Source organism: Electrophorus electricus, chromosome 20 (assembly GCF_013358815.1).
Source record: "Electrophorus electricus isolate fEleEle1 chromosome 20, fEleEle1.pri, whole genome shotgun sequence".
Classification (NCBI taxonomy): Eukaryota; Metazoa; Chordata; class Actinopteri; order Gymnotiformes; family Gymnotidae; genus Electrophorus; species Electrophorus electricus.
In genome coordinates this window covers 11753258-11769163 of record NC_049554.1, presented here as the reverse complement: position 1 = coordinate 11769163, position 15906 = coordinate 11753258, and the positions used below count along the sequence as shown (strand labels likewise).

At 43.5% G+C, this 15906-nt stretch overlaps 2 protein-coding genes across 7 annotated transcripts in view; one reads left to right on the top strand and one right to left on the bottom strand.

Annotated features, from left to right (window-relative positions):
- Nucleotides 1–4926, top strand: part of tasora (transcription activation suppressor a) — an 18271-nt gene extending 13345 nt beyond the window's left edge. Inside the window, exons 18-24 of the mRNA XM_035520164.1 lie at nt 123–1267; nt 1380–1502; nt 1650–1809; nt 2181–2289; nt 2629–2807; nt 3185–3337; nt 3564–4926. Of these exons, the coding sequence (XP_035376057.1) occupies nt 123–1267; nt 1380–1502; nt 1650–1809; nt 2181–2289; nt 2629–2807; nt 3185–3337; nt 3564–4855 (3161 nt within the window). The 3' untranslated portion in view covers nt 4856–4926. The remainder of the gene's footprint in view (nt 1–122; nt 1268–1379; nt 1503–1649; nt 1810–2180; nt 2290–2628; nt 2808–3184; nt 3338–3563) is intronic.
- ccdc66 (coiled-coil domain containing 66) lies at nt 4926–15906 on the bottom strand. 6 transcript variants are annotated; one of them, XM_027001810.2, is made up of 19 exons: nt 15777–15906; nt 14802–14860; nt 14672–14709; nt 14065–14437; nt 13851–13977; nt 13172–13278; nt 12835–12947; nt 12442–12555; nt 12000–12131; nt 11655–11893; nt 11483–11567; nt 9322–9483; nt 8810–8972; nt 8620–8700; nt 8072–8538; nt 7948–7991; nt 6334–6542; nt 6044–6165; nt 4926–5919 (listed from the first exon to the last, which is right to left on the bottom strand). In XM_027001810.2, exons 1-19 carry the CDS (start codon nt 15785–15787, stop codon nt 5824–5826), a joined length of 2742 nt encoding a protein of 913 aa, XP_026857611.2. In that variant the 5' UTR covers nt 15788–15906; the 3' UTR covers nt 4926–5823. The 6 variants fall into 6 exon arrangements, 5 of the variants coding, with proteins under 5 accessions (XP_026857611.2, XP_026857612.2, XP_026857613.2 ...); XM_027001811.2 differs by having other exon boundaries at nt 6334–6539; XM_027001812.2 differs by having other exon boundaries at nt 8072–8523.

Genomic DNA, 15906 nt, shown 5'->3' with positions numbered 1-15906 from the left:
TATCAATTATGAAATAAATTGACTTTCTGACCAAGAACCTTTAGTCCTTAAGAGTGAGTCACATCTGTATAAACTGGATTAAATTCAGTCAGTGCTGTAAACAGGGCTTGCCTCATGCACAGGCCTGAAAACTGAGAGATACAGCCATCGAAAAGATGAGAGTCTGGAGGACCCTCGTTTCCTTCAAAGCCCAGTGGTCTCGACACGCTCCAGTCTGGAGAAAAAGGATCTTGTGTGTTCCGATCTGCCTGACTGCAACGATGTCCGGGCTGAACATGAGCTGGAGCCCATGGATGACCGGGACACCAACCTCACAGATGAACTGAAATTTTCCCATTCTCAGGAACAGAAGGGGACTCCACTCAGTGGTGTTGACTGCATAGTTGACAAACAAATCTCTGAATTTTCCTCTGAGGTAGAGGACCTCTTGAGAGAGGAGCGCGTGTACTACATTCCCTTCTCGAGCAGTCATGGCAACAGAAACCCACCACAGACTATGGCACAGTTCTCTGAGTATGTCTCACACTTCAACATGCCCCTACCTGTGCACAGTTACATTAACTCATTCAGAGATAGTATAAGAGTTTTCCTAGACCCCCAGCAGAGCAGGAATGGAGGAACGGCATGTGCGTTCTCAGCTTTGCCCTCTCCCACGCACTCTTCTGTTTCCCCCTCTGCTCTAGAAGCTCTTCCTTCCGACGTGCCTCTTTCCGTGTCTCCACTCGTTAGCACGCCGCTTTGCTCCCCAGTCGCTGCTTTTGCTTCGAATCCGCTGACCGGCGGCTTGCCTGCTGGCACTCACGGCCTGCTTCCTCCTCCTAATCCAACCTACGGTAGGCCAGAGCAGGCGGGGCAACCTCGCCCGGACGTCTGTAATGAGGTCCCGCCTCCGCCTTTGCTCGACATGCAAAAGACGGGCAGACAAAGTCAGGCAGAGCAGAGTGTGCTGGTCCCTGAGAGGCAGGAAAGCGGGGCTCCATGTAGATCCAGTCCAGGTGAGCCTTTAGACAGCTCGACTGCTGGTCCTGCTGAAGAAATCCAGTCTAGGTTGGGCCTGGATGTGGGCGAAAGCGTGTCCAGCGCCAGGCCGGCGAGCGCCGGCACGCCCGAGGAGCCGGCCTCCAACGCCATCAACAGTCTTCTCAGTCAGCTGCAGCCCGAGGTGTTCAGCAATCTGGTCAAGATCATTGAAGGGGTGCAAAAGAACACCGTCCACTTCTACATCCACTCAGTGGAGGAGGAGAGTGACACGTGCTGGGAAATAAAGGTACTGCTCTGTTGCCAGCACATGGTTAAATGCCTCTTGTAAGTCTTTGTACTGTATTAAGAGACATACCAAGGAGCTTTTTTTCCCTTTTCCCTCTTTGCAATGGTTCTAGGAATACCTAAAGAAGCTTGGGAATTCGGAGTGTGATCCTCAGACCTTTCTTGAGAACAAGGACAGTCAAGACAAGCTGCTTATAATCATCCAAAATGTAGACATCGCTGCCCATGTTCATAAGGTGTCAGACCTCATTTCCTGTGATTTTAGTATTGTAAAATATAAATATGCAAATGAAGTGAAACTGACATAAATGACTAGTTATAAATTAAAAGCGCACGGTTACAAGATGACTGTCTTGCACTAAGTTTTCCTTTTTCCCCCCTAGATACCTGCATTAGTGTCTCTAAAAAAGCTTCCATCAGTAAGCTTTGCTGGAGTAGACAGCCTTGATGACATCAAGAACCACACCTACAATGAATTATTTGTTTCTGGGGGTTTCATTGTCTCTGATGAATTTGTCCTTAACCCTGACTTCATCACCCAGGGTGAGGTCTTCTTAAACTTCGACTGCTCATCAGACATAGGAAAACTGCTAGGTGTCCATTAATTATTCAAGCCAGGACATGAATGAATAACTCATCCACCCCCCCCCCCCCCCCCCCCCCCCCCCCCCCCCACGCATGAGAAGTCATTCAGTTTTTTGACGCTTGTCAGCTCAGGTTGTGATTTGATCATGTAGCCTTACTAAGGCTATGCCTCAAGGTGTCGTTTTCTACCATCAGTACTGAGCTAAGAAAGTGATTAACTTAGTCTGCAGCATCTTTTGCCCACTTTGGATAACTGTTGTAATAAATTATATATTTGGAATGTTTGTTGGTAAATTCTTTAAAACGAACCCCCTGCTTATCTTTTATAGACAAACTTCAAGCTCTTCTCCAATATCTTGAGGAGCTTAATACACCAGAGAGTCCGTGGAGATGGCGGGTGCACTGTAAAACTCACAAAAAGGTCAAAGAGCAAAGCAGGTTTGTCTGACTCAAAATCTTACACTTGCCTTCACAAATGAAATGAGGTTTGCTCAGAGGTATTCTTCCCCTTTTGATTAAAAGGATACTGTATGATCATACTGCTGGACATACCAGAGAGCCTACATTATTGTCTATTTGGTCATACAACATTGTTGGCTTCATTACAAAGTTGATCATACAACGTTAAAATTGTTTTTATATGGCCCACACTTTCCGGCACTAATGAGATGAGACGTAATGCACGACTGCTATGTTAATGGATTTTTATTAAACACCCAGACTATATAAAGTATGTGCTCAGTTTTCTTATATTAATGTGTACTTTAAATATCTTAGGTCCAGTAGTGAAGCCCTGAGTGTCCTGAACCTTCTCACAATGTACCACAAGAAACAAATTGTTGAGTTTCTCTCATACCATGAATGTGATGCACAGTCACACCAAGCACCGGACCTGGACTGTCTGGTGAAGCTCCAAGCTCAAAACATCAGACAGCGCCATGTTATATTTCTCACAGGTGCGCTTCTGTTCTTCTCAATGTTCTGGTCCTTATTTCTAGGTGAAAAGAAGCCTAAAGCCACAGCATTGTAGCTTGTAGGCTATGTTGTACTAGTGCCATCCTTGACTTTGCAATGATCATGCCTTTTATTGAAAAGAACACAACTTGTACATGCATTTCATTTAGTGAACTCTGAACTGATGTTCAGGTGGCTGTGGTGGTTTGTCAGTTCTTCATTTAAGAAGCTGAAGCTTTAATGGTGTTGGTATAAGATTAAGATATCTGCATTAGGAGGTGGTTTGTATTAGCATGAATATCGTGAGGAGTGAACGAAATCGGATTGTTTTTACATTCTCATGTTTTTAATTCCTATGCTTTTAAACCTTGTTCAACAGAACGTCGTTTTGAGATGTTTCCACATTATTCAAGCAGTGGTGTAGTTATTGCAAACATCGATGATGTACTGTATAATATGGCCAGTCTGATTGGAGAAGCTAGTGACAAACACCATTCTTCAGACTTGCCTTCCTGTCCTGCATCACCAACATGTAAGCCATCTTTAGACCACACAAAAAATGGTTTCGTTCATTATCCTGTTCTCACTTACGTTTGGGTATATTCAAAACTAAAGATTTACTAGTTGGTATCTCTTGTTGCACAGGGTGTAATACCTTTGATGACCTGTTCATTTTTATGTAGGACATGTTCACATTTCTAGATACCTGCAAGATGCTTAATCAACTTTACTCAAATACTGCTGTGTTCTTCATTTAGTGAGGGAGGAAGACATGGACTCTGACATTGAGCATTCAGCCAGAAGGGAGTCTACCCTCCAAGACAGAACCACTGCTTGTACAGACCCTAGTCTTGGAGCTGATCCACACCCATGTGTATCCCACCATACAGTGGAAGACAAAGTCTCCACCAATGAGGCACAAAAGGCATTAGATTTTGAGGCTTTGAAAGCAGCGATTTCTCAGTTCCGGGTGGCTAGAATGCAAGCAAACTCTACTCCAGGCCAACTGTCACCTAGAGCTCTCCCAATCAATCCCCATCAAAGTCTTCTCAATCAGGGTGACATGGCTCCAACACAACCTCAGAGCTCTTCAAACGATGGAAGTCTTTCCAGTCTGTCTGCTTCCTCATTTCTTCCTCATGCCCATCTGCATTTAGACCAAATGCAGAAAGAGCATCATTTTATTTTGGAATCTGCAACTGAAGCCCAAGCACATGGGGCTGGGGCTGGGCCTGGTCAAGTAGAAATGGGATCTACTGCAGAATGCGCTACCGTGTCTCTGGATGGGCCTCAAGTTGAAATTTGTCCCAAAACAAATGATGTCTTGCAGCTGTCTGTTCATGGCATGGTTGAGCCGGCAACCCATGTACTTTCCGCTGGAGTGAGTTTTGCTGCTGCTACAGACACGCAGCCTACTTGGAATCGCACAACCAAAACTGACATCTCTACTGAAACACCAGCAAGTCCAGCAGTCTGCAGGACTGAGGGTGACTGTGGTCAGGATAAGCCTGCATTGGAAATGGCCACCACGAACAACCCAGTGCTTACTACCAGCTCAACAAATGACCAATCTAAAGACAGCACTGTTTCCACAGCTAATGGCAAGCACAACAGCCGAGCTGGCCTACTTCCAGTGCCTGGAACTGTGGCTTATGGAATGAATAATGCTTTAGCTGGGGTGGACCGGATGGTGCTGCCGGGCAGCAGTTTGTGGCCCACACCTCAACGCCCCATGGGTCTAAACAGTCATGGACATCTCTCTCAGAATGGTGCTATTGGAGTGAGGTCACAGATTTTGAACAGATCCATGACGAGCAGCTTAGGTATGGTTACACAGTCAGGGCTAAGGGGGCTCTTCCCCAACAGTAGCATGCAGGTGGCCTGGAACGGCTTGGCGCAAGGGACGTCAAATGTTTGGGGCATTCAGCAGGGTATGGGAATAAGACAGGTTCACAGGACTCAGTTTATCCAGAGCTACACCTGGCAAGGGAATCCCTCTTTCCAAGGAAACGGATATCCTCATCGTAGGGGAGGCTACGGTGGCTGGTGAGCCAGTGTCACTTGTAAATAGAAGTCTTGATGTTTGCCCCTTTTTTTTTTTCTTTTCAGAGGAGGGGGGGGGGGGGGGGGGGAATACTCCAGTCAGTACTGTTATACACAACCCTGTATCATTTAACATTTTGTATAGACCACTCTTTGTATTTGAAAATTTTGTTAGTAAAATTGTCTGGTTTACCTTTTCATTTTGGAAAACACTACAGGCAAAAGATAAGCCCCTGATTTTATTATATATATATTTTTTTAGGATAAAGTTGTAAAACAAGTGCAATGAAACCACCATAACTTCTGTCTGTCTCTGACTAGGAATAATTTTCTTTACTTGTTGAAATATTTAACATTGATACTGCATAGTTTGTGTTGGTCTTGAATTCCAATCTGGAACAGCTACAATTGGCAGGGATGTTTAATGCATTTCATTATCAAGTTCCAGAATGCTCTTTTAATAAACTCTAGCACCAGTGGTGACATTTTAGCCATTCATGCTCAAGTTAAAACTATTATGGAGTACTAGGAAAACATACTGACAGCTTTAACTAAGCAAGTAAAAGATGCTGTTTTTAATGTTCCAAACGTGCATAAATATTTTTCAAAAATACTTTAATATTAAATCAAGATACCAGTTGCAAGTGATGTAAATAACACACGTCACAGTCCAATTATAAATTCAGTTCAAGTGAACTTAGTCAAGATTACCCCAATAAATAATACCTTTACCATCCTAATTACAACTTTAGTCTACATTCAATACATTAATGCCAGGAGCAATACAAATTCACAATATGTACAATATTGTTTAAAAACAACGAAGGTAATTAAAAGTGCATATCTTAAGTGCAGGGACAGCTCATTAAAAATTGAGCTCCTTTTAAAATTTTAGTGCCTGTTGTAAAAAAGAAAAACTTTCCCATTCTTGGATGGCTCTGCTGAATGAAGAACGTTCTTTGTGGAGATGGGCTCTCACAGTGGGTGGAAAAGGGGTGAGAGGTTTTTGGTTTGCCCCTGAAGTAAAGGATTGAAGCCAGTTTCTAGTTCTCTCCGTTTCAGCAGCAAGCCCTAGAAATAAAGACAAACCTCCACAATCCACTCCAATGATCAGACTAGGTAAAGGACAGCAAATATTATCTGCCTCTGAAGTGATACGTCAGCTTTCTCAGTTCAAGGTTACTTTGCAAATTACCTGTCTGAGTTCAGACAGCCCCTTGAGAATAGCCTGCTGCCTCTCTGTGCTCTTCAGCAGCTCAGGGTTCAAGAGAGTATCCCGCCGCGCAAGGGGAGTGTGGTGTCTGCTATTGTTTGCATCTAAATATCATAGATATGATCCTGCTTAGCAATATGTTATCAAAGATGTTAAAATGAATAATGATTGGCTGGGTAGTGTGTGTGTGTGTGTGTGTGTGTATATATATAATCCAGTTACACCTTTGGGAATATAAGCATATTTTCAGATTCATTTTCTGTTACATATACCTTCATGTGTCTTCTGTGGGATCTCATGGGTGCTGGGTCTGGAGATTGGGGCAAGGGGATCCAGGTGGTACACCTCATCTGTGCGTACATAGGGGATGTAGTCAGAAGATGGAGGCCATTTGGATTCTGTAGCCTCTTCTTTTTGGGTTGGAGAGGGTTTATTCTGCGGTCGATGCCTCAGGGCAGGGACAGGTGGAGAGTGCCCTCTGCTGGAGAAGGATAAATAACTGGTAAGGGGGTGTGCAAACAGACCGCTACAGGTAATATGCAATTTGTCAATCACCTTAAATGTCTAATACATTTAAATGAACTCAAAAGGAAGCTGTATTCTTCCATGTGCTGATGTTTTGGCAGTGGTTTTCTATTACTGAGAACCAGTTTTTACTCTGGGATGCTTTACCTGAGCCATCATGGGGCTACTGCTGTGGAGGCACTGGCATTTGAAGGTCACAATAGGGACTGTTAAACTCTAACACACATTCTGAGTCCTAGGCATGTAGCACATGAATGGATTTCTTTTGATAAACTTGGCTATGGGTTCAGCCCACTTTGGGAACATGTTGGTTTCTATGACCTGACTGTGTCATACTCGTAACGGGAAAGCTTTGTGGAGTGTGATGGAGACCTGTGTCAGCTCTTCAAGAGTCTCCTGTAATCTGTCAGTAACTGCTCCTACAAGGACTGAGCGCAAGGCCATTGTGCAGTGTACCAGTACATTTTGGAATAGCCAAGACACAGGAAGCAACCGCAGAACTGAGCTGGGTGCCGACAGGTTCAGGTTCATGTTCACTTTGTAGTCTCACTAGTTTCAAAGTTCTCTGAATCCTAACTAATGTAGTGGCACATATCATTCAATGGCACTCATCAAAGTGTGGGATGTATTATGCAGCAAGTGAAGTCAGTTCAAGTCAATGTGTTGCAAGCAGAAAATGGGTAAGCGTAAGGAGATTAGCTTTGACAAGCGCCTAGTTACGATGGCTAGACAGCTGGGTCAGAGTATCTCCAAAACGGCAGGTCTCCTGGGGCGTTCCTAGTATGCAGTGGTTAGTACCTACCACAAGTGGTGGAAGGAAGGACGAACAACTGGTGAATCTGCGACAGGGTCATGGATGCTCAAGACTCAGATGTGCATGGGGAGCCAAGACTAGCCTGTCTGGTCCAGTTAAAACAGAAGGACTACTATAGCACAAATTACTGAAACATTTAATACTAGATTTGATGGAAAAGTGACAGAACAGTGCATTGCAGCTTGCTGCATAAGGGGCCAGAGTGCTTTGTGATCATTGTGCTCATCCCTGTCTACCACCAAAAGCACCTACAGTGGGTATGTGAGAACTAGGCCATGGAGCAATGGAAGTAGGTCTGATAAATAAATAAATAAATAAATAAAATGCTTCATTTTTGCACCATTCAGTTAGAAAATTAGAGTTGGGATGTAGACAAGCTTATAGCAGTATGAAAGTTAATGATCAAAGTACAATTTTAGTATAATGACTAAATTTCAAAGTTCTAGTGTTGACGATCTCATCAGCAAGGCCCACTTCTAGTGATGTTTTACAGCAAGACCCATGAGAAGATTCTGGAAATATGCAACAGCTGTGTTAATGTGCTTACCTTTGAGTGACAGTGGTGGGTGGTATTTTTTGTACATCCTCAACCTAGAACAGAAAACCTGCATCAAATTGCGCATTGTTACCACCGTGCCACGTTTTCCCAATGATGAGCCTGTCCACCTTACTTTTTGATGATGTAAGCTTGCATGCCTTTGAAGGTGAGATGGGTGCCCAGAAGCTGGGGGGGAAGTATCGTGCTGGGCTGTTTGGGGAAACGCATTCTTCTCCACTAACGTCATGAGCTCCATCTGCCTGCGCAAACGGCTCTCCTGCCTGTGGCGCTGCAGGGCAGCAGGGTATCGCTCGGACGCTGGCACGAATGCCTTACTTGGCCTTTGGGTGTTCCACTCTGGTTTCCTCCCCACCTGCTGCCCACGGGGTCTGTCTGTCCTAGCATAGGCCGTATAAGGGTCTGCTTCAGGTGCCAAGTGCATGTTCTCCTTTCCAATGTTCTTTCCAGTGAGTCTGCCCTCACATCTGGATCCGTTGATGTTGGGGGAAAGTTGGTATTGAGCTGCAATGGCTTTAGTTTCCATGTTGCCATTGTTATAGTTGATGACTTCAGTCTCAGGTGGGCCTGTTGCATTGATTTCTGCATATATCAGTAATTTAAAATGTAATATCATAATATTCAATAAATAAGTAAGTAACACCAAACTCTCCTGTGAGTTACCTGTCTGAACGGCTGTGTCTTTTCTTGCCGTTGTGGGCGTCTGTACTCTTTCTGCTGTAGTTTCAGACATGGCCAAACTCACTAAACCATGAACACTACAAACTGCAATCATTGGACAAATCTCCCTTAATTCTTTAAGAAATCTGCATGTTTAACAGTAAAGAAAATGTGTGGGGGCTTTTTTTTGTACCTTGTGAGGAAGATTCACATTCCAAGCTTCGAAGTAGATTGGAAACATCATGTCCTTTTCTAGCCAGCTCCCTAATACGCTGTAGATGTTTGTCTTTCTGTGCTTCCTCCTGGGCCTTCTGAACACTCAGGTACAGCTCCTCTGTTTTGCGTGTATGTAACTCCTAAAATGCAATGCACAGATGCCCATTTCCCTTCTTTCTATAAAACATGGTGAGAGCCAGGCCAGCAGAATGAAAACCAAAACATCGGTCCTTTTCATTACATACAATTTAAAAATAAGGTGTGTAATATTCTACTGGAAAAGTCTCCAATGCAAGAAACTCTTCCCATTGACAATGCTTCTGTGCAGACAAAGGTGGAAGGACTTTTTTTTTTGTTTCCATAATGCAATGCATCAACTCACTTTTTTCACTTGAATTGTGTCATGATAAAATATCCTTCATCTTTTCCGCAGGACCCATAAAGCTATTTCACACTTATTGCAAGGTTATGAAATTCATTGCTTGTTACCTCCTTTTGTCTCTGCCATTGTGTGTCCTTCAGGTACTCCTGCTGGAGTAGGTCCCTCTCTCTAGCCACCCTCCTCTCCTCCTCCTGTTCCAGGGCTTGTCGTGATGCCTCCTCTTTCTCCTTCTGTCGCCTCCTCTCCTCCACCTGAGCATCAATAGCCCGCTGGCAGGAGGCAAAGCCAGGAATCACAAATTAGGCCACATGATTAAACTGGGCAAATTTTACTGGGCAAAGGGGCCCAAGGTGTTACAGACCTTGGCAGCAGAAAGTGGCTCTTGGTGGAATGTAACCTCACTAGGGGAGGAAGGAGCTGGAGTTGGAGTAAGGTTAAGACACAGTGTGGGCTCTGGAGCCAAACTCCTTCAGAGGGGTGTCTCTCTCCTACTCAGGACACCTACAGGATGAGGCACCCTGCAGGTGTAGGGGTACTCGTATACCCCAGGCTGCTGACTACAAATTTGGAGTTTGTGCCAGTAGATGAGAGGATTGCCTCAATGTGACTGTGATGCAGAAAGGGAGACTCTGTTGTATGTGCATATGTACCCAAAAGCAATGTAGAGTATTTGACCTACTTGGAGAAGCGGAGTGGAATTCTGGATAGGGTTCCAAGCACTTCATTGTTTTTTTCTGAGGGATAGCAACATTCGCATGGATGATGACTGGGAAACCTGGAGCAGAGTGATTTGGAGGAACAGTCTGCCCCATATAAAGCCAAGTGGTAGGATGTTATTGGACTTCTGTGATAGCCATGGTTTGTCCATAACGGCCACTGTGTTCGAACACAAGGTTCCCGATAAGTGTATTTGGTACCGGAGTACCTTGGGCTAAAAGGTCAGATGACTCACCTTGTAGTTGTGTTATCTGAGCTGAGGCTATTATGTTTTGGACACTTGGGTGAAGAGATGTGCCGAGCTAGATCAGATGGTGGGGAAAACTGGCAGACAGACCTGGCAGGACTAAGTATGTACTGAAGGTCTTTTGGGAAAGGCAGGCAGAGAACTCTGGAATGATAATACCTCCCATTCCTCAAGAGGTGGAGGACATTGCATCGCAGTGGACCTCCATTGTAGAAGAGGCTTATTGGTGACTTATGATGGCAATCCAAGAACCTGGTCTGGACTCCACCACTTTGGGATACTTGAATAGGAGACATGTGGGCTTGGCTGGCGCAGGGAACTCCAGGTTCAGCTAAAGAGTACCAATAGGTTTTTGGTTTTTTTTTTAAAAAAAAGGTGGCTCGTCTTTGACAGTTGCAGAAGCAGATCCAGGGCATGGGGAGGTGTTTAAAGAGGCCATGGAGAATGACTTTTAGGCAGCCTCAAAGAAGCTCTGGAAGATGCAGGAACTCAGGAAGGAAATGCGAGCAATACTCAGCAAAGGTGCTGAAACTCTTAACTTGACAGAATATTTTCTGAGAAACATGTTTCCTGTCCAGGAAATGGGACCAGGGGCTACTGGAGGGTCAGATTCCATCTCCATGGTTGAAATCACGTAGGTAGTTGAGATTTGCTCAAAATTGCTGAAGGCCCTGGATATTGGAGTGCTGTTTTTAGCTGACATACCTCTATAATATCTCGTGGACCTAGGAAACAGTGCCTCTGGCTTGGAAAACTGAGGTGGTGTTCCCCATTTTTAAGAAAGGGTGTACAAACTATAGAGAGATCACACTTCTCAGCCTTGCTGGGAAAGTCTGTGTCAAGTTATTGAAAAAGGAGACCTCATAGGATTGTCGAGATTCATGTGTGGGGGAAAATGTGGGTTCAGTCATCAGTGGCAGAAGGTTTTTAAGTACTCGTGGGGTGGAGCAGTGCGTTACATTCTACGGTGCTTTAAAAACACTTGGGGTCCACTGCTGACAAAGACCTTAATCCATACACCAACTGCATACTTTCTACATTTGCAGTAACCAACATGACTGTATTCTCAACTTCACTCTTGCTCTTGAAAATGAAGTGGAAATGCACAAACTTGCCTAAAGTCTTCTGTTTGCTTTCAGGATATAAAGGATAAAACTACAATGGAAATACAAATTGTCACCTAAAAATTGGTATGAACAGGATGTTGGCAAGAACATGGTAGACCAATGGGGATCAACTGCTTGTGATTAAAAGAAAAATTAAACTTTAGATCTCATACATGGATCACAAATTCCAGCTCCCACCTGATGTTCTAGCTGTTTGAGACGCTTTCTCTCCCTCTCCTCAATTTGTGCTGGATCTAGCAGTGCAGTCATGGTGCGCAGATAGCTGTACAGAAACATGAAATGTGTTAAACAGATCTCTGGCATCTTTATCTCCAACACTAGCCTGGGCTGTTGATGCTGTTTTACCAACCTGGACTTTGGCTGAAAAACCTGAGTGGTGTCCACACTGGCTCTTCCTATACTGTCCCCTCCAAAGGCACTCATGGCCTCCCAGGCTGTGGACAGTGCTCCCGAGTGGGATCGGTGATGGGAAAGGGAACTGCTCACATCTGGCTCTCCTCTCTCAGGGGCTGGAACGGGGAGAGGCTGAAGATGGACGCCCCTCTGGAAGGAGTCAAAGTGCATGGCCCAGCGCTCATGGTCCTCGGCCTAAGAATGCATGATCCCGAGAAGTTCTCCATAAGCAATGGGTCTCTCGCAGAAATGAGTAGTAAGAATAGCACTATCCAAACGTGACTGAGGTTGAGTTGTACACCTGGCTTTGGATCTGTTTCTCTAGCTTCTTACGAAGCCTGGCCTCCTCTCTCTGCTGCTCCAGCTTCTCCAGCCAGCGCCTCTGCTCCTCCTTCTTCTCTTCACTGAAAGCATGCTCCAACGGAGTAGCCTCCTGAGCAGTTACGGTACAAAAAGTGATCCTAAACAAATCTAGATACTGTTTACACTGACAAGCAACACTTGGAAAAATGAGTCTAGAAAGGTTTAGGCAAAATCCACAGAGGCTTGATGCAGTGTCTGCAGGGGGTGTGGGTCCACAGTCTTTCAGTCTTCTTTGCATTAGTCATTAACTACATTCTTAGAAAGGAAGATTATACAAGAACTACTTGTAAAAAATAATAATAGCCTGACATACTTTTAATTGAGGTTTGTCTTTCATCTCCAATTCGTGCATCATGGTTTGAATATGAATTAAGTTTTACCCCCAGTACAAAGGCTGAACGGATAGCAGCTGGAAGAGCCCGCAGGTTGTAGTTTGGCTGTGGAGGTTTGCTGCTTGTGTTCTCTGTGGCTGTTCTCATCATGTCCTCTTGGACCTAGTGCATGTTTAGATATAAATTACATTATGCAACTGTTATTCCACTGCAACAGAATCGTTGGAAGAATTTGGTTTTCCCAATACAGCACTACGTGAAGTATGAAAGTGATGAGTGTTAAAATATTTCAACCTCCATGACATTACAATATAACAAATTGTGTGGTTTAATTGAGTAACAGCCCATTCAGTCTGTGATCTCCAGTTTCATTATTATATTTTGTGTCACTTTAACTACAACATTTAAACAAAGAAAGGGATAATAGCAATATTGGCTTACTTGTAGCAGCTGGTCACTTGAGCTGGTTCCAGCACAAGACCCACAGCATGGCTCACCTTGAGGCGGAACCTCTGTGTTTGCTTTCTGCTGCTGTTTAAGTACCATCTGTTCATCTGTTTATGGTCAGAAAGCATGCACTAAAGTACATCACACCACTTAACCGTCAGAGAATTTTAAAAAACAAACAAACAAACCCCCCCCAATATAATCCAGTCCTCATACCCTTCAACCCTCAGTTTTTCTGTGTGACAGTGATTAATGCTGCATGACTTGTCAGGCTCCAATTACAAGCCTCCAGTACTGACTGTATAATCAGACCCTGGGCCCACTTTAATACCCAATTCTCTCTTCCATTGTGCCCTTTTTGCCTCCAGTGCTTCTCTCTCTCGTTCCCTTTGTCCAAAAGTGCTGAATAGTCCTGATGGGCTGGAATCTAATGGGTTTCTGTTGCCAAAGAAAGAAAAAATAAATATAGCAAAGAATGGTAGATACACACGGTTGGTTAAACTGATAAACTGATCAAACTTAGATATTAGGTTTTAATTGTATATCTTGGTTATATATCAATTAATTACATTATTTATCAACATTTATTAAAATAGGGACTGTTGGCAGGCTAATTTAAGTTTAGTATCTTTCAGTAATCTTACTCCCTCTAAATGGGGCTGCATATGTAAAGTAAATGTAAATTCAAAAACAGTAAAGGCTATTATGCAAAACATGCATCAAACTGTCCAGATGAGAGATTCTTGATCAAATCAATGTGTAGGTGTGTAATGGGGATGGTAAAAACGGGGCCTTTACAGTCTACACCTTTCTTTCCTGCAGAGGCTATTTACAGGTAAATCTTATTCTGCATTTAACTACTTAAGAGACAAGCTAAAACAAGCTAAAAGAAAGCTGCATACTGCCCAGTGCACATGCATGTCAATTTTTTTTAATCCTACAGTGTAAACAATCATTCCAATCTGAAAATCACTTTGTACAGGATGCTCTTTTAAGCAAAAAAGTCTTACTTCAAGTCTCCCTTTCCTGGTGAGCTCTGCTGCCTGAGAGCGTCCCTGTCCAACAGAAGCTCAGCATTTCCACTAGTCATTGCTTTGCTTACAATACATTCTTCCTTTGTACCAACTGCAGGTCCTCCTGTTAACAAGACATGCTGTCATTTTCTGCACAGCTGGACTTGCTGCCTTTAAAATAAACAAAACAGAAGACAGACGCACTGCTCACCATTCTGAATGTGGGTGTTGGAGTCATCTTGGACATTTTGCCCTGAGGCTTGGATGGTGTTGAGAATCTGCTGAAGCTGGTCTTGCGTTAAGCACACCAAGCTCTCCTTTACAGTCTTCTCTGTCACTTTTGAGGATTCATCAGTGGTCTTTGTTTTGCTCTCTGAGTGCACTCTGACCACCCCCATGATGTGACCGCGATCCGTGTTGCTCCTATCTTTGGTCTTTCTGCGACCATGCGCCATCCCCTGCTCAGCATGACTCCCACCTGCGGGTCCTGTGCACTTCCTCTCTCGCTGGGGCCTTTCGGATTCTTTAGGATACTGTTTTGAGATGACTGTGGCTTTCTGCTGTGTTCTGCTCCTATAAGGGAACTTACAGGCACATCAAACACAGGAATTGTTTGAATTTGCCTTAAAATGTCTGGACCAAGATTAAACGTCTGAAATAGGATTAGCAGTAATACCATGTGAAAAACTACCATGTTTGGCTTCTTATAGCAGGATTGTATAGTAATCAAATTCAAAGTGCCATTTCCCTTTCCCAATAGAACTCTTTAGAAGGAATGCCAGATATCCCAGTTTTTATTCAAACATGGCAATACTTACCTGACAAAATCCTATCTTACTGGATGCCTTTGACTGACCTTTCATAGGATGAGAAAAATGTACATTAAGTTACTTTATTTAAAAATATATAAGCTTAGACAGACATGCCTGAAAGTCATAATTAACTTACCATAGCTGGCTAACACAAGCTTGGGCTTCCCATTCTCAAGTTCAAACATCAGACCATCACTATAGAAGAGAAGTAAGTAATCTTTATGACGATCTACAACGCTACACATTTTATACAAATCTTACTAGTTTAGCTTTCTCACTAAAGAGTATTTATAACTTTACGAACACTGAGCAATTCGAAGTTAGGTTGCGTCATCTAAATGAACATTAACAAGACATATACCCTTGATCTCCGTATTGCTAATTAAGGAACTTGGGCAATGGGTAGATAGTCTGGACTGGAAATTGTTGGTTTTGTGAACGCCACGAACTGCGCAGTTATGTTCTAACATCTTATTCCACAAACCACGAATTATAAAGGCCTTCGTAAAACCACCGAGATGTTGTAGAGTAGGGGAAAACAAATATCCCCTGTCTGTCGCCCCATAGCTGAACTCTAGATACAGTATCGCTATATGTAATCAGTTCTCTTACAATCACAATTTAAGACTTTGTGACAACCGACCAAATTAGGCAGATGTGAGGCAACGTAACATATCTTACTGACTAATAATACAATTATCCAAACACAGCTAGCACGAAATCTTGTAAGATGCGGCCATATATTATCTAGCTAATTAAGCTACCCATCTAGCTAACATTTTAGTTATCCTGCCCTAAGAGGTCCGCAGCATGACAAACCTGGCAACCGATAAAAGGAACACCTGTGCAGAGTTGGCGCTTGCTAACTAGCTCGCATAATCGGGTACACTAGTATCTAGGTACTTAAGGCGACAGCATTGACATTACATAATATTAAGCCATGGACAATTCAATCCAATATATCTTTCGAGGACAAACGCAGAATGCAACATTTGCTAAGAATATCTAACGTTAGCTATTCATGCTGGCGATGGGTCAGTCAACTAATCTAATTCATCTAGCCGACAAATAAAACAGTGAGGCATTAAAACATCATCAAAAACATACCCACCCAAGATTCATTATTAAATTATCCAGACATTGAACTTCCCGAAATGAACAACAGTAATTTCTTAGCTAGGGTTAGGCAGCTATCAAATTTACAAGACGATAGTGTGTAGCTAGCCAGCTACTTCGGTTAC

Coding starts and splice junctions, on each gene's coding strand:
- ccdc66 (XM_027001810.2), bottom strand. Junction 8,539..8,619: donor AGACACAGCCGTTCAGACAG/GTAACTCACAGG, acceptor TGATATATGCAG/AAATCAATGCAACAGGCCCA. Junction 7,992..8,071: donor CAAGCTTACATCATCAAAAA/GTAAGGTGGACA, acceptor TTTCTGTTCTAG/GTTGAGGATGTACAAAAAAT.